General features: G+C 48.7%; 1 protein-coding gene across 1 annotated transcript; it reads left to right on the forward strand.

Moving 5' to 3' along the window:
• The first annotated feature begins 13,805 nt into the window (after window positions 1–13,805).
• Window positions 13,806–19,861, forward strand: LOC144505550 (beta-1,3-galactosyltransferase 5-like). Its single transcript, XM_078231681.1, has 2 exons — window positions 13,806–13,994; window positions 18,780–19,861. The coding sequence occupies exon 2, from the start codon at window positions 18,792–18,794 to the stop codon at window positions 19,746–19,748; it is 957 nt and encodes a 318-aa protein (XP_078087807.1). The 5' UTR covers window positions 13,806–13,994; window positions 18,780–18,791; the 3' UTR covers window positions 19,749–19,861.
• Window positions 19,862–23,846: the final 3,985 nt, after the last annotated feature.

The following is a 23,846-nucleotide window of genomic DNA, read 5'->3' on the forward strand; positions in this document are numbered from 1 at the left end:
AGCCATGTCCTTTTTAGATTTGGGGATAAAACCGTCGCACCCGTTTCAGGCGCGGTCCCGATCGTGGCCATGTTTGGGCCTTGGTAAAGGGGGGGATCGCGCTACTCGCCTCACGCCTACCTTCACCAAGTTTTCAGTCTGAAAACGGGCGCAACGCGATGGTAAAATCGGGCCCAGAGTGTTTGATTTAACTCTCCGCTGTAAGAAATTCTCTCCCTGAACACATTCCCTCTCCTCTCTTCACATTTCCAATGGAAGCGGCCTGTATGGAGTGGCCGTGCTGTAATTACACCCTCCTCCCAGTGATGGTGCTGTGGAGCCTCAGTTTGACCTCTCCCAGATTCTCAGCCTGGGCCACAAGACCAGCAGCTGTGGGGACAGAATGAGGCCATTCAGCCCATCAAGTCTGCTCCACCATTCAATGGAATCAGGACTGATCTGATGCGATAATCCTTGCTTCCCTTACTGATTAGAAATCTGTCTATCTCTGTCTTGAACATATTTGTAATGTGGAGATGCCGAGTTGGACTGGGGTGGCCGCAGTAAGAAGTCTCACAAACACCAGGGTAAAGTCTAACTAACAAGCGCCTTGTATAGTTTCAGCAAGACCTCCCGATTTTATACTCCATTTCCTGTGAAACACAGGCCAATAATCCATTTGCTTCCCTCTTCCTGCGGAACTTGGATGCGAGGTTTTTGTGATTCCTGTACAATTCTCTCTGTGCTGCAGTTTTGTTCAGTCTTTCTCTGTTTAAATAATATTCAGATCCTTTATTTTTCCTACCAAAGTGCATAACTTCATATTTGTCAACACTATATCCCATCTGCCAAATCATGGCCCACTCAGTGGCAGCCGTGTGTGCCATCGACAAGATTCACTGCAGGAACTCACCAAGATTCCTCAGGCAGCACCTTCCAAACCCACAACCTCTACCATCTAGAGGGACAAGGCAGCAGATACCTGGGAACACCCCCACCTGGAGGTTCCCCTCCCAGTCACTCGCCATCCTGACTTGGAAATATACCACCCCTTCCTCCACCGTCGCTGGGTCAAAATCCTGGAACTCCCTCCCGAACAGCACCAGGGATGTAACTACATCGTATGGGCTGCAGCTCAACACCAGTTTCTCAAGGGCAGTTAGCGATGGGGTTTGACAGTGACACCCACCTGTTGTGAAATGATTACAAAACACAAAGCTTTCGATGCTTCTGGGTGTGGGAAGGTGTGTGCACTGAATTTCAAGACCACATCCCTAGAGGGCAGCATTGTCTCTCACCTCTGGAGCCAGACTAATTGCTCCTTTTAATGGCGTTACTTAGAAACATAGAAAACTACAACACAAAACAGGCCCTTCGGCCCCACAAGTTGTGCTGAACATGTCCCTAACCTTTAGACCTACCTATAACCCTCCATCCTATTAAGTCCCATGTACTCATCCAGGAGTCTCTTAAAAGACCCTATTGAGTTCGCCTCCACCACCACTGACGGCAGCCGATTCCACTCGCCCACCACCCTCTGTGTGAAAAACTACCCCCTAACATTTCCCCTGTACCTACCCCCCAGCACCTTAAACCTGTGTCCTCTCGTAGCAGCCATTTCCACCCTGGGAAAAAGCCTCTGAGAGTCCACCCGATCTATGCCTCTCAACATCTTATACACCTCTATTAGGTCTCCTCTCATCCTATGTCTCTCCAAGGAGAAAAGACTGAGCTCCCTCAGCCTATTCTCATAAGGCATGCCACTCAATCCAGGCAACATCCTTGTAAATCTCCTCTGCACCCTTTCAATCTTTTCCACATCCTTCCTGTAATGAGGCGACCAGAACTGAGCACAGTAGTCCAAGTGGGGTCTGACGAGGGTCCTATATAGCTGCATCATTATCCCCGGACTCCGAAACTCAATCCCTCGATTGATAAAGGCCCGCACACCATACGCCTTCTTAACCACCTCCTCCACCTGCGGGGCCGATTTTAGAGTCCTATGGACCCGGACCCCAAGGTCCTTCTGATCCTCTACCGTACTAAGAGTCCTTCCCTTTATATTGTACTCCTTCATCCCATTCGACCTGCCAAAATGGACCATTACGCATTTATCTGGGTTGAAGTCCATCTGCCACTTGTCCGCCCAGTCTTGCATCCTATCTATGTCCCTCTGTAACTTCTGACATCCCTCCAGACTATCCACAACCCCACCAACCTTCGTGTCATTGGCAAACTTACCAACTCATCCCTCCACTTCCTCATCCAGGTCATTTATGAAAATGACAAACAGCAAGGGTCCCAGAACAGATCCCTGGGGCACTCCACTGGTGACCGACCTCCATTTAGAAAAAGACCCATCTATACACACTCTCTGCCTCCTTTGAGCAAGCCAGTTCTGGATTCACAGGGCAGCAGCCCCTTGGATCCCATGCCCTCTCACTTTTTCTAGATGCCTTGCATGGGGGACCTTTTCGAATGCCTTGCTAAAATCAATATAAACCACATCTACCGCCTTCCCTTCGTCAATGTGTTTAGTCACATTTTCGAAGAACTCCACCAGGCTCGTAAGGCACGATCTGCCTTTGACAAAGCCATGCTGAGTATTCTTGAGCATACTAAACCTCTCTAAATGCTCATATATCCTCTCCCTCAGGATCCTCTCCATCAGCTTACCAACCACTGAGGTTAGACTCACCGGTCGGTAATTACCTGGGCTATCCCTATTTCCCTTCTTGAAAATAGGAACCACATCCGCAATCCTCCAATCTTCTGGCACCTCTCCCGTCTCCATCGACGACGCAAAGATCATCGCCAGAGGCTCTGCAATCTCTTCCCTCGCCTCCCACAGTAATCTGGGGGACATCCCATCCGGACCCGGCTACTTATCTATCTTGATGCCATTCAAAGATTCCAGCACAACCTCTTTGTTAAAGTCCACAAACTCAATCCTTTCAGTCCACCGCAAGCCCACAGTGCATCCACCCAGGTCTTTCTCCTCTGTGAAAACCGAGGCAAAATACTCATTAAGCACCTCTGCCATTTCTACTGGTTCCGTACAGATTTTCCCGCCTTCACCTTTTATAGGCCCTATTCCTTCACGTCTCATCCTTTTACTCTTCACATATTTATAGAACGCCTTAGGGTTTCCCTTAATCCTACCTGCCAGGGCCTTCTCGTGACCCCTTCTGGCTCTCCTAATTTCCTTCTTTAGTCCATTCCTACAAGCCGTATACTCATCCAGATCCCTATCTTCGCCAAACTCTCGGAACCTTTTGTACACTTTCCTTTTCTTCTCGACTAGGTCCCGCATAGCTTTCGTGCACCACGGTTCCTTTAACCTACCAACACCTCCCTGTCTGCTCGGAACATTGTCCTGTCGAACCCTAGACAGACATTCCTTGAAAAACTGCCGCCTCTCTTCAGTACATTTCCCCGAGAATATCTCCTTCCAATTTACTCCTCTAATTTGCTGCCTTATGTCTTCATATTTCCCCTTACTCCATATCAACGCTTTCCTAGCTTGCCTGATCCTCTCTTTTTCCAATGCAAGCATAAAGGAGATAGAGTTATGATCGCTATCCCCAAGATGCTCTCCCACTGAGAGATCTGACACCGTCCAGGCTCATTGGTCAGTATCAGATCAAGTACAGCCTCTCCTCTTGTAGGCTTGTCCACATGCTGTGTCAGGAATCCCTCCTGAACACACCTAACAAACTCCTCCCCATCCAATCCCCTTCCCCGAGGGATATTCCAATCTATGTTTGGGAAATTAAAGTCTCCCATCACAACAACTCTGCTATTATTGCATCTCTCCAGGATCTGTTTCCCTATCTGCTCCTCCACCTCCCTGTCACTATTGGGCGGCCTATAGAAAACTCCCAGCAAAGTGATCGACCCCTTCCCACTCCGAACTTCCACCCACAGAGTCTCTGTGGACAATCCCTCCACAGCATACACCTTCTCTACAGCTGTGACACTATTCCTGATCAGCAGTGCCACTCCACCCCCTCTCTTGCCTCCCTCCCTGTCCTTCCTGAAACATCTGAATCCCGGCACCTGTAGTATCCAGTCCTGTCCCTGAGACATCCAAGTCTCCGTAATGGCCACCACATCACACTTCCAGGCATCGATCCACGCTCTGAGCTCATCCCCTTTATTCACTATACTCCTGGCATTAAAGTAAACACATCTCAATCCTTTGGTCTGAGCTCTCTCCTTCTCTATCCCCCGTCCATCCTCCCTCTTGCACCGTCTATAACCCTTCTCTGTTTGCGAGCTAACTTCCTCGCTCCCAGTCACCTCGTCTCGATCCCCTCCCCCCAACCTATCTAGTTTAAACTCTCCCCAGTAGCCTTAGCCAACCTTCCCGCCAGGATATTGGTCCCCCTGGGATTCAAGTGCCACCCGTTTTTTGTGTACAGGTCACACCTGCCCCTAAAGAGGTCCCAATGGTCCAGGAACCTGAATCCCTGCCTCCTGCACCAGTCCCTCAGCCACACATTCATCCTCCACCTCACTCCATTCCTGTCCTCACCTTCCCGTGGCACAGGCAGCAATCCTGAGATTACTACCTTTGCTTTCCTCCTTCTCAGCTGTCTCCCTAATTCCCCATAGTCTCTTTTCATGACCCCTTCCCCCTTCCTTCCCACATCAGCGGTACCAATATGTACCGCTACCTCTGGCTCCTCTCCCTCCCTCCTCAGGATTTCTGGGAGTCGACCAGCGACATCCTGGATCCCGGCCCCATGGAGGCAGACCACCTCTCATTGTCTCATCAGCAACATCCAATCCTTTGTGCTTGAATTTGGGATGAAGAACGCGGCTTTGATACTTCAATACGGGAAACCCTCCACAGCTCTGACAGTTCGAAAGAAAAGTAATTGACCTGAACTGTTAACTCTGTTTCTCTCTCCACTGCTGCTGCCAAATCTGCGAAGAATTTTCAGCCTCATCTGTTCTTGCTTCAGAATTTCAGCATCGACAGCTTTTGCTTTTGTCTGATAGCTTCATTATTGGTCAGCTCTCTCCCTCAATAATTTCTCCCTCAATGTCAACAAAATGAAGGAGACTGTCATCGACTTCAGGAAGCGTAAAGGAGAACATGCCCCTGTCTCCATCAACGGGGATGAAGTAGAAAGGGTCGAGAGCTTCAGGATTTTAGTTGTCCAGATCATCAACAACCTGTGCTGGTTGCTCCATGCCGACGCTATAGTTAAGCAAGCCCACAAACACAACTGTTGGTGGGCTTTCCAACACTACTGTTCCCAAACTGGGTAACACTACTTTCTCAGATGACTAAGGAAATTTGGCATGTCCACTATGACTCTCACAACTTTTACAGATGCACCATAGAAAGCATTCTTTCTGGTAGTATCATAGCTTGGTATGTCTCCCGCTCTGCGCAAGACTGCAAGAAACTATAAAGGGTGGTGAATGAAGCCCAGTCCATCACGCAAACCAACCTCCCATTCATTGACTCTGTCTACACTTCCCGCTGCCTTGGCAGCATAATTAAGGACCGCATGTACCCCAGACATTCTTTCTTCCACCTTCTTCCGTCAGGAATAAGATACAAAAGTCTGAGCTCACGTACCAACTGACTCGTGCATTTAGAAACCCTACAGTGCAGAAAGAGGCCATTTGGCCCATCGGGTCTGCACCGACCACAATCCCACCCAGACCCTATCCCCATATCCCTACATATTTACCCACTAATCCCTCTAACCTACGCATCTCAGGACACTAAGGGGCAATTTTAGCATGGCCAATCAACCTAACCCGCACATTTTTGGACTGTGGGAGGAAACCGGAGCACCCGGAGGAAACCCACGCAGACACGAGGAGAATGTGAAAACTCCACGCAGACAGTGACCCAAGCCGGGAATCGAACCCAGGTCCCTGGAGCTGTGAAGCAGCAGTGCTAACCACTGTGCTACCGTGCCGCCCAAGACTTAAGAACAGCTTTTTCCCTGCTGTCATCAGACTTTTGAATGGACCTACCTCGCACCAAGTTGATCTTTCTCTGCACCCTAGCTATGACTGTAACACTACATTCTGCACTCCCTCCTTTCCTTCTCTATGAACGGTATGCCTTGTCTGTAGAGCGCGCAAGAAACAATACTTTTCACTGTATCTCAATACATGTGACAATAATAAATCAGATCAAATCTCCCTTCCCCTCACACCCCACCTTCTCCACAGTAACTGGGTGCCTCTGTGGGTTTTGGTGATTGTCAAACTGGGTACAGGGTCAATGTGTGTAGCAGGATCCCAGTCCGAGGATCCAATTAAAGATAAGTGAGGAAATAGCCCTGGAGGGGGCAATAGGGAAATAGAGTTTTAAAAAGACAGGTTTGATAAGCTGATCACAGGGGATCAGTACATGATGTCTGACTTGTCAATGTCCCCAGGGAGCAGAGCAATTTGAATACATCGAGGAACCACTCAATTAATATTGGTGTTGCTGTTTTAAAAGTCTATCACAGTTCAAATTCCCCCAGACTGAGAGTGAACAAGAAGGCTCCTAATTTAACACGGCCTAGCTTTCTCAGAGGGGTTTACAGTGTAAGGCTCGAAGCTCATATCAATATAGTGACTTCCAAACAGTGGTGCCGAGGAGGAGGTTAACAGCACGCCCTGAGCTGGAGGAGGGAATCACTGATCGGATCTTCCCGAAGGCAGATGCAATGTTAGCATTCATTTCGAGAGGACTAGAATACAAAAGCAGGGATACAAAGAACAAAGAACAAAGAACAGTACAGCACAGGAAACAGGCCCTTCGGCCCTCCAAGCCTGTGCCGCTCCTTGGTCCACCTTGATCAATCGTTTGTATCCCTCCATTCCCAGGCTGCTCATGTGACTATCCAGGTAAGTCTTAAACGATGTCAGCGTGCCTGCCTCCACCACCCTACTTGGCAGCGCATTCCAGGCCCCCACCACCCTCTGTGTAAAAAAACATCCCTCTGATATCTGAGTTATACCTCGCCCCTCGCACCTTGAGCCCGTGACTCCTCATGAACGTCACTTCTGATCTGGGAAAAAGCTTCCCACCGTTCACCCTATCTATCCCCTTCATAATCTTGTACACCTCTATTAGATCTCCCCTCATTCTCCGTCTTTCCAGGGAGAACAACCCCAGTCTACCCAATCTCTCCTCATAGCTAAGACCCTCCATACCAGGCAACATCCTGGTAAACCTTCTCTGCACTCTCTCTAACGCCTCCACGTCCTTCTGGTAGTGCGGCGACCAGAACTGGATGCAGTACTCCAAATGTGGCCTAACCAGCGTTCTATACAGCTGCATCATCAGACTCCAGCTTTTATACTCTATACCCCGTCCTATAAAGGCAAGCATGCCATATGCCTTCTTCACCACCTTCTCCACCTGTGTTGCCACCTTCAAGGATTTGTGGACTTGCACACCTAGGTCCCTCTGTGTTTCTATACTCCTGATGACTCTGCCATTTATTGTATAACTCCTCCCTACATTATTTCTTCCAAAATGCATCACTTCGCATTTATCCGGATTAAACTCCATCTGCCACCTCTCCGCCCAATTTTCCAGCCTATCTATATCCTGCTGTATTGCCCGACAATGCTCTTCGCTATCCGCAATTCCAGCCATCTTCGTGTCATCCGCAAACTTGCTGATTACACCAGTTACACCTTCTTCCAAATCATTTATATATATCACAAATAGCAGAGGATACTCCTGAGGTTTTATCAGGCTCTGGTCAGACCACGTTTGAAATGTGAGCAATTCTGGGCCCCGTGAGGAAGGATGTGCCGGTCTTTGAGAGGTTCCGAAGGAGGTTTACGAGAACGATCCCGGAAATGAACAGCTTGATGTATGAGGAGCATTCAAGGACTCTGGGTCTGTACTCGATGGAGTTTGGAAGGATGGGTAGGGGATGGCGCGAGGGGGTGGGGGGGGGGGGTGGTGGGGTGTGGGGGGGTGGTGGGGGGGGGCAGGAGGGGTGGGGGGGATCTCATTGAAACTTACAGAATACTGAAAGACCTGGATAGAGTGGACGTGGGGAAGATGTTTCCATTAGTAGGAGAGGCTAGAATCCCAAGGCACAGCCTCAGAGTAAAGGGACAAACCTTCAGCACCGAGATGAGGAGGAATTTCTTCAACCACAGGGTGGAGAATCTGTGGAATTTATTGCCACTGAAGGCTATGAGGTTATTGAGTATATTTGAGACAGAGATCGATTTCCATCATTGAAGCCATTTCCGGTGTTTTTTTAATGTTATCCCTGATTCAGCTAACAATTGCCTTGTATGTTGTTTACACCGCATACCAACCGATCCCTCAACATGTCATTCAACATTGATCCAAAACCACAATGCTTCATGATTTGTCTCAGGCTTGCTGCAAAAGCTGCAATCATCTCCCTGTGGAGTTAAATTTATCTCTTTATGATATTAATGAGGGCTTCGGGTGGTAATGTTCCTTTGCCAGCTCAACAACCACTGCTAATGTTTTCATGTGAGGAGCAGGTTAAACTTTGGATCAAGTTATACTTCTGGGTCCCACATGCAGTCAGCAATGTAACTTTCTCCTTATCCTCCCTCTCTATTTCATCAACATGGAAATAATATTCCAAATGGTCCACATGCTGTACCCAATCATCTGTAGCAGCATCAAAAGCTTCTCATTTTCTGAAGAGAGGCATGTCTACTTTTTCCCCCTTTGTGGCTGGACGCGATTGGATTTGTTCTGCAACTTGTGCAAATGAACTTTCCTTCAAATCGGAATCATGGAATCATCGATTCATAGAATCCCTACAGAGCAGAAGGACGCCATTCAGCCCATTGAGTCTGCACTGGCTCTCGGACAGAAAATCCCAGCCAGACCCTATCCCCATAACCCCACATATTTACTCTGCTAATCCCTTTCACCTACACACCTTTGGACACTAAGGGGCAACTTAGCATGGCCAATCCACCTAACCTACACATCTTTGGACACTAAAGGGCAATTTAGCATGGCCAATCCACCTAACCTACACATCTTTGGACACTAAAGGGCAATTTAGCATGGCCAATCCACCTAACCTACACATCTTTGGACATTAAAGGGCAATTTAGCATGGCCAATCCACCTAACCTACACATCTTTGGACACTAAAGGGCAATTTAGCATGGCCAATCCACCTAACCTACACATCTTTGGACACTAAAGGGCAATTTAGCATGGCCAACCCACCTAACCTGCACATCTTTGGACACTAAAGGGCAATTTAGCATGGCCAACCCACCTAACCTGCACATCTTTGGACATTAAGGGGGCAATTTAGCATGATCTATCCACCTAACCTGCACATAGTTGGACACTAAGGAGGCAATTTAACATGGTCAATTCACCTAACTTACACTTCAGAGAGGTTCAGAGAGCTAAGCAATGATAGGGATCTCGATGAGTATACGGCTTGTAGGAAGGGACTTAAGAAAGAAATTAGGAGAGCCAGAAAGGGTCACGAGAAGGCCTTGGCAGGTAAGATTAAGGAAAACCCTAAGGCGTTCTATCAATATGTGAAGGGTAAAAGGATGAGATGTGAAGGAATAGGAGCTATAAAGTGTGAAGGTGAGAAAGTCTGTACAGAACCGGAAGAAATAGCAGAGGTGCTTAATGAATATTTTACCTCGGTATTCACGGTGGAAAAAGACCTGGGTGGTTGTACTACAGGATTGAGGCGGACTGAAAAGATTGAGTTTGTGGACATTAAGAAAGAGGTTGTGCTGGAATCTTTGAATAGCATCAAGATAGATAAGTCGCTGGGTCCGGATGGGATGTACCCCAGGTTACTGTGGGAGGCGAGGGAAGAGATTGCAAAGCCTCTGGCGATGATCTTTGCATCGTCGATGGAGACGGGAGAAGTTCTGGAGGATTGGAGGATTGTGGATGTGGTTCCTATTTTCAAGAAGGGGAATAGGGATAGCCCAGGAAATTACCAACCGGTGAGTCTAACCTCAGTGGTTGGTAAGTTGATGGAGAAGATCCTGAGGGACAGGATTTATGAACATTTAGAGAAGTTTAGTATGCTCAAAGGTAGTCAGCACGGCTTTGTCAAAGGCAAATCATGCCTTACGAGCCTGGTGGAGTTCTTTGAAAATGTGACTAAACACATTGACAAAGGAAAAGCGGTAGATGTGGTTTACATGGACTTCAGCCAGGTGTTCGATAAGGTCCTCCATGCAAGACTTCTCAAGAAAGTGAGAGGGCATGGGATCCAAGGGGCTGTTGCCTTGTGGATCCAGAACTGGCTTGCCTGCAGAAGGCAGAGAGTGGTTGTAGATGGGTCTTTTTCTGAATGGATTTCGGTCACCAGTGGAGTGCCCCAGGGATCTGTTCTGGGACCCTTGCTGTTTGTCATTTTCATAAATGACCTGGATGAGGAAGTGGAGGGATGGGTTGGTGAGTTTGCCGATGACACGAAGGTTGGTTGTGTTGTGGATAGGTGGGAGGGATGTCAGAAGCTGCAGCATGACATAGATAGGATGCAAGACTGGGCGGAGAAGTGGCAGATGGACTTTAATCTGGATGAATGTGTAGTGGTCCATTTTGACAGGTCAAATGGGATGAAGGAGTGTAATATCAAGGGTAAGACTCTTAGCAGTGTAGAGAATCAGAAGGACCTTGCGGTCCGGGTCCATAGGGCTCTTAAATCGGCCTCGCAGGTAGAGGAGGTGGTTAAGAAGGCGTATGGTGTGCTGGCCTTCATCAATCGAGGCATTGAGTTTAGGAGTCGGGAGATAATGATGCAGCTTTATAAGACCCTCGTCAGACCCCACTTGGAGTACTGTGCTCAGTTCTGGTCGCCTCATTACAGGAGGGATGTGGAAATGATTGAAAGGGTGCAGAGAAGATTTACAAGGATGTTGCCTGGATTGGTTGGTATGCCTTATGAGGATAGGTTGAGGGACCTCAGTCTTTTCTCCTTGGAGAAACGAAGGATGAAAGGTGACGTGATAGAGGTGTACAAGATGTTGAGAGGTATAGATCGGGTGGATTCTCGGAGGCTTTTTCCCAGGGCTGAAATGGCTGCTACGAGAGGACACAGGTTTAAGGTGCTGGGGGGGAGGTACAGAGGAGATGTCAGGGGTACGTTTTTCACTCAGAGGGTGGTGGGCGAGTGGAATCGGCTGCCGTCAGTGGTGGTGGAGGCAAACTCGATGGAGTCTTTTAAGAGACTTCTGGATGAGTACATGGGACTTAATAGGATTGAGGGTTATCGGTAAACCTATACATAAGTCGAGGTAGGTAGGGACATGACCGGAGCAACTTGTGGGCCGACGGGCTTGTTTGTGCTGTATTTTTTCTATGTACACCTCTTTTGACACTAAGGGGCAATTTAGCATGGCCAATCCACCTAACCTGCACATCTTTGGACATTAAGGGGGCAATTTAGCATGGCCAATCCACCTAACCCGCACATCTTTGGACATTAAGGGGGCAATTTAGCATGGCCAATCCACCTAACCCGCACATCTTTGGACATTAAGGGGGCAATTTAGCATGGCCAATCCACCTAACCTGCACATCTTTGGACATTAAGGGGGCAATTTAGCATGGCCAATCCACCTAACCCGCACACCTTTGGACATTAAGGGGGCAATTTAGCATGGCCAATCCAGCTGACCTGCACCTCTTTTGACACTAAGGGGCAATTTAGCATGGCCAATCCACCTACCTACACATCCTGTGACACTAAGGGGCAAATTAGCATGGCCAATCCACCTAACCTACACATCTTTGGACTTCAGGAGGAAACCAGAGCACCCGGGGGAAGCCCACACAGACACAGGGAGAAAGTGCAGATTCTGCACAGACAGTGACCCAAAGCCAGAATCAAACCCGGATCCCTGGCACCGTGAGGCACCAGTGTCAAACACTGTGCCATCTTGCTGCCAAAATCGTTGTCATTTTTCTCATCGCCAATGCAGTAAATGCAATAACGGTGACCACCAGTTCACTCATAAACAGAATTGATTCATTATTATTTCCAATGATATGCTGGATGCTGCAATTGATGTGTTCATTCCGACATCTCCGACCAATCTGCTTGCAAAGGGCCTGCACTCCGCTCTGAGATCCCCCACGCTCATTCCCCATTGGGCGATCAGGTCCCATGACCCTTCTGATTCATGCTCCTTAAAGGGGCCAGCTACTGCAGGTGTTGAATACAATTAGCATGCTGATTTCCCAGAGCAGCCATTCCAGCAGTGACTGAATACAGAGCGAACCTGTCTGGCTGCACCTTGCTGTGCGGTGACGGAGATGGTGGGGTTGGATGGGCGAGATACCAACTGTCTTCATTTTAATTCGATTTATTATTGTCACGTGTTTGGGAGACAGTGAAAAGTATTGTTTCTTGCGCGCTATACAGACAAGGCATACCGTTCATAGAGAAGGAAAGGCGAGAGTGCAGAATGTAGTGTTACAGTCATAGCTAGGGTGTAGAGAAAGATCAACTTAATGCGAGGTAGGTCCATTCAAAAGTCTGACAGCAGCAGGGAAGAAGCTGTTCTTGAGTCGGTTGGTGCGTGACCTCAGACTTTTGTATCTTTTTCCCAAAGGAAGAAGGTGGAAGAGAGAATGTCCGGGGTGCGTGGGGTCCTTAATTATGCTGGCTGCTTTTCCGAAGCAGCGGGAAGTGTAGACAGAGTCAATGGATGGGAGGCTGGCTTGCGTGATGGATTGGGCTACATTCACGACCCTTTGTAGTTCCTTGCGGTCTTGGGCAGAGCAGGAGCCAGACCAAGCTGTGATACAACCGGAAAGAATGCTTTCTGTGGTGCATCTGTAAAAGTTGGTGAGAGTTGTAGCTGACATGTCAAATTTCCTTTGTGTCCTGAGAAAGTAGAGGCGTTGGTGGACTTTCTTAACTATAGCGTCTGCATGGGGGGACCAGGACAGGTTGTTGGTGATCTGGAACCCTAGAAACATGTAGGGGGCTGAGAACACAGCCTTGTGGGGCACCTGTGTTGAGGTTGGTCGTGGAGGAGGTGTTGTTGCCTGGAACAGAGAGCCCCAGGGGAATGTGCACAAACCCTTGAAGGTGGCAGGGCAACACGGCAAGTGTGTTCAAAAAAATGAACCAACAAAGGAACTGTGCACAGACAAGAAAGTTCTGCTGAAACCTCATAAAATACTGGATAGCTCCCAGCTCGAGCTCTGTGTCAAATTCTGGGCCCCGCATTTGAGGGAAGGATGTCCAGGACTCAGAGAGAGTGGGACATGAGATCGCCCAGAATAGGAATGAGGGACTTGAGTTAATGTGGAGAGGCTGGAAAAGCTGGGATTGTTCCCCCTGGAGCAGGGAAGGTGCAGAGAAGATTTATCAGAGTTTATCAAAATCATATGTGTTTTAGATGGCCTAAAGGCAGAGAGAATAGTTCCCATGAGGGAAGGGACAGGAGGACTGGCGTGAGACAATTGACAAACAGATAGGCAATGAGAAACAGTATTTTACACAGAGAGTTAGGATCTGGAATTGACGGCACGAAAGGGCGGTGGAAGCGGATTCAGATGGAATTTTGCAACAGGAATTTCACAAACACTTACAGGTCGGTTAGTAAGGTGCAGACAGAGTGGGATAATTGGTTAGAATCTTTCACAGAGTTTGCACAGTTGCATTCATTCGATCCGTCAACATTGGGTTCGTTGTCTGCACACGTCCCAAGATTGGGGTGGGGTTTCGATTGAAAATTGGCGTGTTGACTTTCAGGAGTAACCAGTTCCAGTGCTGAAGTGTGAACCTTTGTGGATGCAAATGTCAGTGTGCTGAATGGGGTTGGGCGAGGTGGGGTGGGTGAGGTACAATTAAATGAATGTTATCTCGATTGTAAACAGTCCCATCGACCTGATGATATCTCCAGCACGTCCAGGGATGATTCTCAGAGACCAATCAGGATGAGCCATGCCCACATAGACAACGGGTTTGCTTCCTCCAGTCTCACTCTCCGCCAAAGTAATTCAGAGACCGACTGCTAGGAACTTTGTGCAGGTACGTTAGTGTTAAACCTTCTGTCAGGTGTGGTGAGCTAAACTTGTTCAGATTCGCTGGGTACAGGGAGCAGGCAGTGATGGTGTTAAAACATTGCTCTTTCTCCGTAGCGACATGTATTCCTTCATGTTTGAATTCAGGATGTGGAGCACGGCTTTGCTAGTTTAATGATCGAGATACTCGGCAGGTCTGGCAGTTCTGAAGAAAGCTTGTCGATCTGAAACACCAATTCTGTTCCTCTCTCCACAGACGCTGCCAGACCGGCTGGATATTTCCAGTATTTTCTGCTTCCATCCCAGATTCTCAGCATCCACAGTATTTTATTTTTGTCTGATAGTTTAATCGGTGATCTAGTTTAATCAGTGATCTGTTCCAGTTTTCCCTCAATAGTATCCGTGTGTCTCTGTGGCTTCCTGTCCTTGATAAACCCGGGTGGAGGGTCCAGGTACAGGCAGCAGAACCTCACCCTGGGAGTTACAGTAAAAGTGACTGAGGGAGAACTCTTTGGAACAATGCTTCCCAGAAATAAAAACATTTGAGTTGAATATAACAGAGTTAATAAGTACCTGATTAACACTGATTATGGATTAAGGGTTATGGGGAGTGGGCGGGTAAATGGAACTGAACCCACTATCAGATCAGCCATGATCTTATCGAATGGCGGGGCAGGCTCGAGGGGCCAGATGGCCTACTCCTGCTCCTATTTCTTATGTTCTTATGATAACTTTGTTTAATTAATGATATTGCAGTGAAATTCGACCCTGGCTGTGAGTAATGAACAAATGTTCTGTTTGATATTTATCACTGGCTTGGGTTTTCAGTGAAGGAGACGGTGGCACAGTGGTTTCCACCGCTGTCTCACAGCGCCAGGGACCTGGGTTCAATTCCGGCCTCAGGTCACTGTCTGCACATTCTCCCCGTGTCTGCGTGGGTTTCCTCCTGGTGCTCCAGTTTCCTCCCACACTACAAAGATGTGCAGGTTAGGTGGATTCGCAATGCTTACTTGCCCCTTAGTGCCAGAAGATGTGTAGGTTAGGTGGATTGGCCATGCTAAATTGCCCCTTTGTGTTCAAAGGTGTGCAGGTTAGGTGGATTCGCAATGCTTACTTGCCCCTTAGTGTCCAAAGATGTGCAGGTTAGGTGGATTGGCCATGCTAAATTACCCCTTTGTGTCATGTTAACCAAGATCCTTGCCCCAATCAGTTGATGGACACAATAGGCAGGATTTTCCAACCACTTTCGCCCCGAAAACTGGAAAATCCCACCCGGGGTCAACGGACATTTCCACAGTCTGATCCTCGCCTGCTCCGATTCCCATGGCAGGTGGATTGGGAAAATTCCCCCCAATAATTACATCTTCAAATCAAATCACATCTTTATCTGGAAACTGTAAAAAAAAAATGCTTAAATACTTATGGCTGGTCATCAGTCAATTCTTAATTCCAGATATTTTTTATTGAATTCAAATTCGACCATCTGCCATGGTGGGCTTTGAACCCAGATCCCCAACTGAGTCTCTGGATTAACAGTCAAGCAATAATACCACAGGGCCATCGCCTCCCCTGTTTATTCAGCAATGTGGCCTGAAGGGTTTACCTGGAACAGGGAATCAGACGGGAGAAGCTGACAAAAAATACTGCAGATGCTGGAATCTGAAACAAAAACGGAAAATGCTGGAAAACCTCAGCAGGTCTGACAGCATCTGTGGAGAGAGAATAGAGCCAACGTTTTGAGTCTGGATGACCCATTATCAGAGCTGAAGGTAATAGGATATAGGATGATATTTATACTGTTAGAGTGGGGGGAGGAGTTGACAAAGATGTCAGAAATATGAAGTTAAAGGGGATGATAATGGTGGTGATCATAGAACATAGAACATAGAACATTACAGCGCAGTACAGGCCCTTCGGCCCTCGATGTTGCGCCGACCAGTGAAACCAATCTAAAGCCCCTCTAACCTACACTATTCCAATATCATCCACATGTTTATCCAATGACCATTTGAATGCTCTTAATGTTGACGAGTCCACTACTGCTGCAGGCAGGGCATTCCACGCCCTTACTACTCTCTGAGTAAAGAACCTACCTCTAACATCTATCACCCCTCATTTTAAAGCTATGTCCCCTAGTGTTAGCCATCACCATCTGAGGAAAAAGGATCTCACCCTATCTAATCCTCTGATCATCTTGTATGCCTCTATTAAGTCACCTCTTAACCTTCTTCTCTCTAACGAAAACAACCTCAAGCCCCTCAGCCTTTCCTCATATGATTTTCCCACCATACCAGGCAACATCCTGGGTAAATCTCCTCTGCACCCTTTCCAACACTTCCACATCCTTCCTATAATGCGGCGACCAGAACTGTACGCAATACTCCAAGTGCGGCCGCACCAGAGTTTTGTACAGGTGCAACATGACCTCCTGGCTCCGAAACTCAATCCCTCTACCAATAAAAGCTAACACACCGTACGCCTTCTTAACAACCCTATCAACCTGGGTGCCAACTTTCAGGGATCTATGCACATGGACACCCAGATCCCTCTGTTCATCCACACTACCAAGTATCTTACCATTAGCCCAGTACTCTGTATTCCTGTTACTCCTTCCAAAGTGAATCACCTCACACTTTTCCACATTAAACTCCATTTGCCACCTCTCAGCCCAGCTCTGCAGCTCATCGATGTACCTCTGAGAAGGGTGCTAATAGCGGCCATTGAAGGATCAGACTGTGTAAACGGCAGGACCAAGGGAAGCAGAGTGTCAAAGAGCAACCTGAGACAGGTAACAGGTGGCCTAGTGGAGTGGGGGGAGGGAGACGGTGATGGAGGAGAGAAAGATGGAAAGTGAGATTTTAAAAAAGGGTGGGAAAAATGAAGCAAAAATCAAAAACAAATAAATGAGGTGAAACGAAATGAAGTAAAATCAATGGAAATGGGGTGAAGGCGGAGGAGGGAGTTCATGCTCTGAAGTTGTTGAACTCAATGTTGAGTCCAGAAGGCTGTAAAGTGCCCAATCGGAAGATGAGGTGCTGTTTCTCCAGTTTGCGTACACTGGAACATTGCAAAAGGCCAAGGACGGACATGTGGACAGGAGAGCAGGGTGGTGTGTTGAAGCAGCAAGCGACAGGAAGATTAGGGTCAAGCTGGCTTGATCTGGTTTGATTTGATTTATTATTGTCACATGTATTAACATACAGTGAAAAGTATTGTTTCTTGCGCGCTATACAGACAAAGCATACCGTTCATAGAGAAGGAAAGGAGAGAGTGCAGAATGTAGTGTTACAGTCATAGCTAGGGTGTAGAGAAAGATCAAATTAATGCAAGGTAAGTCCATTCAAAAGTCTGACAGCAGCAGGGAAGAAGCTGTTCTTGAGTCGGTTGGTACGTGACCTCAGACTTTTGTATCTTTTTCCCGACGGAAGAAGATGGAAGAGAGAATGTCCGGGGTGTGTGGGGTCCTTAATTATGCTGGCTGCTTTGCCGAGGCAGCGGGAAGTGTAGACAGAGTCAATGGATGGGAGGCTCGTTTGAGTGATGGACTGGGCTTCATTCACAACCCTTTGTAGTTCCTTGTGGTCTTGGGCAGAGCAGGAGCCATACCAAGCTGTGATACAACCAGGAAGAATGCTTTCTATGGTGCATCTGTAAAAAGTTGGTGAGAGTCGTTGCTGACAGGCCAAATTTCCTCAGTATTCTGAGAAAGTAGAGGCGTTGGTGGGGCTTTCTTAACAATAGTGTCGGCAGTGGGGAACCAGGACAGGTTGTTGATGATCTGGACACCTAAAAACCTGAATCTCTCGACCCTTTCTACTTCGTCCCCGTTGATGTAGACAGGGGCATGTTCTCCTTTACGCTTCCTGAAGTCGATGACAATCTCCTTTGTTTTGTTGACATTGAGGGAGAGACTGACGAACCGAAGGTGTTCTGCAAAGCAGCCCCCAGTCTGTGTTTGGGATGAGCAATATTAGATTTAATAATGAGCCGGGTTTAATTAATAATCTAATCTAAAGAGCCACCTCTCTGCATCTTGCTCACAGCTCTCCCTTCAGCCCAGCTTTGTGGAAAGCAAAGCAATTCTTCAAACAAAGGGGAGTGAAATTCTGGGACTCAAAAAGCTGTTGAGGCAGGCCTGCCACTCAAGGAGTTTCAGAGAGATTAATAAACCTGGGATATTAAGAGTTAAGACGCCAAAATGTAACATACAGATCAGCCATCAGCTCACTGTATGCAGAACAGGCTCGAGGAGCTGAATGACCTCCTCTCGTTCCCTGTGTAACAGGTTTGAGAGGCTAATGGCTTCCGCCTGTACTGGTGTAACAGACTCGAGGGGCTGAATGGCCTCCTCCGGTACTGGTGTAACAGACTCGAGGGGCTGAATGGCCTCCTTCTGTTCCTGTTTAAGAGGTTTAGTGGGCTGAATGGCCTCCTCATACTGGTGTAACAGACTCAAGGGGCTGAATGGCCTCTTTCTGTCCCTGTTTAAGAGTTTTGGTGGGCTGAATGGCCTCCTCCTGTACTGGTGTAACAAACTTGATGGGCTGAATGGCCTCCTCCTGTACTGCTGTAACAGACTCGATGGGCTGAATGGCCTCCTCCTGTTATGGTGTATTAGATTCGAGGGGCTGAATGGCCTCCTCCTGTTCCTGTGTAAGACACTTAGTGGGCTGAATGGCCTTGGTATTCCTGTGTTCCAAGTTGAACCAATGAATCTTCAACGAGAAAAGCTTTTCCTTTGTATTATCTGGATTCCACCAAAATCAACGTGTTGGTTTATTTTATTTTACAGGCGACTCAGAGCATGAAGATATCTTTTGCTGGAAGATTTTGTTTCCGAGCACTTCCAAAAAAGAAATCCATTTTGCTTTTTGGATCCTTGTTCCTGTTGTTTATTACACTTGGATATTTAAGCCAGTACACTGATGACAATTGGCATTCTACAAATCTCACTGGTGCCCCATTCCTCATGCTGCCCAACAGCGGCTGTGACACCAATCCCCCATTCCTGGTCCTTCTGGTCACCAGTGCCCAGGACCTGTTGGAAGCTCGCTCGGCCATTCGGCAGACATGGGGGAGAGCGCGGACAACCCATGGCCAGAGGGTGGTGACCTACTTCCTGCTGGGGTACAGCCGAGAGCATCAGGAGCAGCTGCTGAAAGAAAGTTCACTGCACAAGGACATCATCCAGAAAAATTTCACCGACTCTTATTACAACCTGACCACCAAGGTACTGATGGGGCTGGAGTGGGTGAACCGATTCTGTCCGTCCACCTCCTTCGTGATGAAGACCGATTCCGACATGTTTGTCAACCCGGATTATCTGACCGAGCTCTTGTTGGGAATGAATCGCAAGGACTTCTTCACCGGCTTTGTCATGAGGGGTTTTGGACCTGTCAGGAACATATTCAGTAAATGGTATATCAGTCGATGGCGATATCCTCAGAATAGCTATCCACCATTCTGTTCCGGCACTGGGTACATGCTTTCGACCGATGTTGCCAATCGAGTCTTGAATGTTTCCAGCATCATCCCTCACTTTAAACTGGAGGATGTTTACGTCGGGCTGTGCTTGGCGGAGTTGAAGATTGATCCTGTGGAAATCCACTCGGAGCGAAAGTTCTACAACTCAATGGTTGAGTTTTCTGTTTGTGGTTTTCGGAAACTCGTCACCTCTCACGGGGTGAATCCCTCTGAGCTGCTGAGCTACTGGAAATCACTGGAGGATGCAGCAGATAAGCGTTGCCCTGGAGACGAGTGAAGGAGGGAGGCCATTTTGAAGAGGCCTCACTTCCCACAATTCCTGGGCTGTTCAGCATCATGACAACCTTGTAAGGTCCCCTCATCGTGCTGATACTGCGCTATTTTAATAGTCAATGTAAATTCTAATATATCTGTTACACATGTTGCTGAGAGATGTGAAAGGTTTATCTCCCCACTGTAGAAAATTGTCCACCAGCAAACATCCTCTTCTCTCTTCACATTTCCAATGGAAGCGGCCTGTATGGAGTGGCCGTGCTGTAATTACACCCTCCTCCCAGTGATGGTGCTGTGGAGCCTCAGTGTGACCTCTCCCAGATTCTCAGCCTGGACCAGAACCAAATCCACATCTCTCCATCCCAAACTGTCATTGGGTGTCATTTTAAAATTAATTATATGTATGTAGTGAACCATTGTTGGTTCCCACCAGGTAGTACTGAGCCAGGGTCTGGCCAGTACTACGAGTCTGTATATATGTTGCTGTTGGGGTTAGGGTTGGGTTGTTCTACCTGTATTATAGTTATTATGGTACATCCCAGTCGGGCTCCGCCTCCTGGGAGAGGTATAAAGGTCACTGCTCTGTCTGGGACCCTTCAGTCTGGGATCATGTACTATATATGGTAGCTTCATTGTAATAGTAAATAAAAGCCTTTATTTCCTTGAGCATCTCAAGCCTCGTGAGTAATATCGCGCATCAATTTTATTTACTATTAATTAAACTCTCGTCATTAAAAAAAAGGAAAACGATACAGAGAGTATGGAGCAAATGTTAAAACCCGAACGTCTTACACTGGATCCACGCGCCTCTAACACCTTCGACCACTGGTTGAAATGTTTTCAGGACTACCTTGCAGCCTCCGCAGCGGTCACCACAGACGACGACAGACTCCGGGTCCTCCACGCGAGGGTAAGCGACGCCGTATATCTAGCGATCCGTGCGGCCACCGACTACAAAGGGGCCCTCGAGCTTCTTAAGAAGCGCTACATTAAAGCGCCAAACGAGATGCATGCTCGATATCATTTAGCCACTCGACGACGGCAGCCCGGCGAAACGACGGAACAGTACGCGTGCGAGCTCCTACAGCTAGCCAGGGGCTGTAACTGCAAAGCAGTGTCGGCAGACCAGAACATGAATGACCTCGCTCGAGATGCGTTTGTGGCGGGAATCGGATCATCTTATATCCGATTCAGACTGTTGGAGCAAGGTAATCTTGATCTCACTAAGTCGATAGAACTAGCGGATACGTTGGAGACGGCCTCCAAAAGCCTAGCATTGTATCCCGAAGACCACGTGGAGACAGCGTGGCAGGAGCAGTCGCAGATCCCACCTCATCCCTCGGGTCCGAAAAGCTGCGCGATGGCGTGCCCACAATCGGGCCTGACGACGGCAGCAACTCCAGGCGGCCCGCGGTGTTACTTCTGTGGGGGAGTGAAGCACACTCGGCAGCGATGCCCCGCTAAAGCGGTGTTGTGCTCCGCCTGTGGCAAGAAGGGGCATTATTCAAAGGTATGTCGATCCAAACTTACTTCCAGGAACAGCAGTGCGGCCTGCGACTCCCCGGAGCCGGGTTCCTCGTCATCGGCATCGTCGAGGGTTTCGTCCACGTGCGAGGCCAGGACGTCGCCATTACAGACGACGGAGTCGCAAGAGACGCGCGACCACCAGGGGTCGCTGATTTTGGCGCCATCACCCACGTGCGACCTATGGGAGCAGCCATTTTGGTCGGCACCGACCGCGAACGACCAGCAGGGGTCATCTTCATCCATCTCAGCTGCCTGCAGTGGCGCTCACGAACCAACAGTGGCGTCGATCATCCTGGGCCACGCCAAGCCTCACAGACTCAACAAGTCTCTGATGGACATACAGGTAAACAAACGCTTGATTTATTGTCTGTTTGACAGCGGGAGCACGGAGAGTTTTATTCACCCAGACGCTGTGAAGCGGTGTGGCCTCCAGATCCAACCTGTCAAGCAGACGATTTCGATGGCATCAAGGTCCCGGTCTCTCACCGTGCTAGGGAGTTGCGTGGTAAATTTAACGGTGCAGGGCACGGTTTACGAGAGCTTCAAGCTCCTGGTGTTACCGCACCTTTGCGCGCCAATACTCCTCGGACTAAATTTCATGGTCCACTTGAAGAGTGTAACCCTACAGTACGGTGGGCCACTCCCTCCGCTTTCAGTGGGAGAAGAGCAGCCTCCAAATTGCCCAACGCGTCCCGCCTGTAGCCTCTCGACGCTGAAGATTACCACACCCTCCCTGTTCCAGAATCTTGTGCCAGGCTGCAAGCCCATCGCGACTAAGAGTAGGCGTTACAGCGCTGAGGGTCGGATCTTCATTCGATCTGAGGTTCAGCGGCTCCTCAAGGAAGGGATCATACAATCTAGCGCTAGTCCATGGAGAGTGCAGGTCGTGGTGGTCAAGAGTGGGAACAAACCCCGGATGGTCATAGACTATAGTCAGACCATTAACAGATACACACAGCTGGATGCGTATCCCCTCCCGCGCATTTCTGACATGGTCAACCAGATTGCGCAGTATCGGGTGTTCTCCACCATCGACCTCAAGTCTGCCTACCACCAACTCCCCATTCGCCCAGAGGACCGACAATACACGGCTTTTGAGGCGGATGGTCGCCTGTATCACTTTCTCAGGGTTCCTTTTGGAGTCACCAATGGGGTCTCGGTCTTCCAGCGTGCTATGGACCGAATGGTGGACCATAACGGACTGCGGGCTACCTTCCCGAACCTGGATAATGTCACCATCTGCGGCCATGACCAGCAGGACCACGATACTAATCTCCTTAAGTTCCTACGCACTGCATCTCGCCTGAATCTGACCTACAACAAGGAGAAGTGTGTATTTCGTACGCGCCGCTTAGCCATCCTCGGATACGTGGTGGAAAACGGGGTCATTGGCCCTGATCCAGACCGTATGCATCCCCTCCTTGAACTTCCCCTGCCCACTAGCGCAAAAGCACTGAGAAGATGCTTAGGCTTTTTCTCTTACTACGCACAGTGGGTTCCCAATTACGCGGACAAAGCCCGTCCGCTCATCAAGTCTACCACTTTTCCCCTAACGCCAGAGGCTCGGTTGGCCTTTGATAAACTAAAAGCCGACATCGCGAAAGCCACGATGCACGCTGTCGATGAGTCCATCCCCTTCCAGGTGGAGAGCGATGCATCTGATTTCGCCCTGGCCGCCACACTTAACCAGGCGGGCAGGCCCGTCGCCTTTTTCTCTCGCACCCTCCAAGGCCCTGAAATTCGACATTCGGCGGTGGAAAAGGAGGCCCAGGCCATTGTGGAGGCCGTCCGGCATTGGCGCCATTACTTGGCGGGAAAACGGTTCACCCTGATCACGGACCAGCGGTCCGTGGCGTTCATGTTCAATAACACGTTACGGGGCAAGATCAAGAACGACAAGATCTTGAGGTGGAGAGTCGAACTCTCCACCTATAATTACGACATCATGTATCGTCCAGGGAAACTCAACGAGCCCTCGGATGCCCTGTCGCGTGGAACATGCGCCAGTATGCAGGAGGACCGTTTGCAGGCTCTCCACAGTGACCTCTGCCATCCAGGGGTCACTCGGCTCTACCACTTCATAAAAGCCCGCAATCTACCCTACTCGGTGGAGGATGTCAGGTCCATAACGAGAAGCTGCCGGGTATGCGCGGAATGCAAACCGCACTTTTACCGACCTGACAGGGCACAACTCGTCAAGGCCACTCGTCCCTTCGAAAGACTGAGTGTGGACTTTAAGGGCCCCCTTCCCTCGACAGATCGGAATGTGTACTTCCTCAACATCATTGATGAGTACTCGAGATTCCCTTTTGTTATTCCCTGCTCTGATACAACCGCTGCCACGGTTATCAAGGCATTTCGTGATCTTTTCACCCTGTTCGGTTACCCCTGCTACATCCACAGCGATAGGGGCTCGTCGTTCATGAGCGATGACTTGAGGCAATACCTGCTCTCATATGGGATTGCCTCTAGTAGAACCACGAGCTACAAGCCTCGGGGTAACGGACAGGTGGAACGTGAGAATGCTACAGTCTGGAAGGCTGTCTTACTGGTGTTGAAGTCTAAAGGCCTTCCA

The sequence above is a fragment of the Mustelus asterias genome, chromosome 16, assembly GCF_964213995.1.
Source record: "Mustelus asterias chromosome 16, sMusAst1.hap1.1, whole genome shotgun sequence".
NCBI classification, from domain to species: Eukaryota; Metazoa; Chordata; class Chondrichthyes; order Carcharhiniformes; family Triakidae; genus Mustelus; species Mustelus asterias.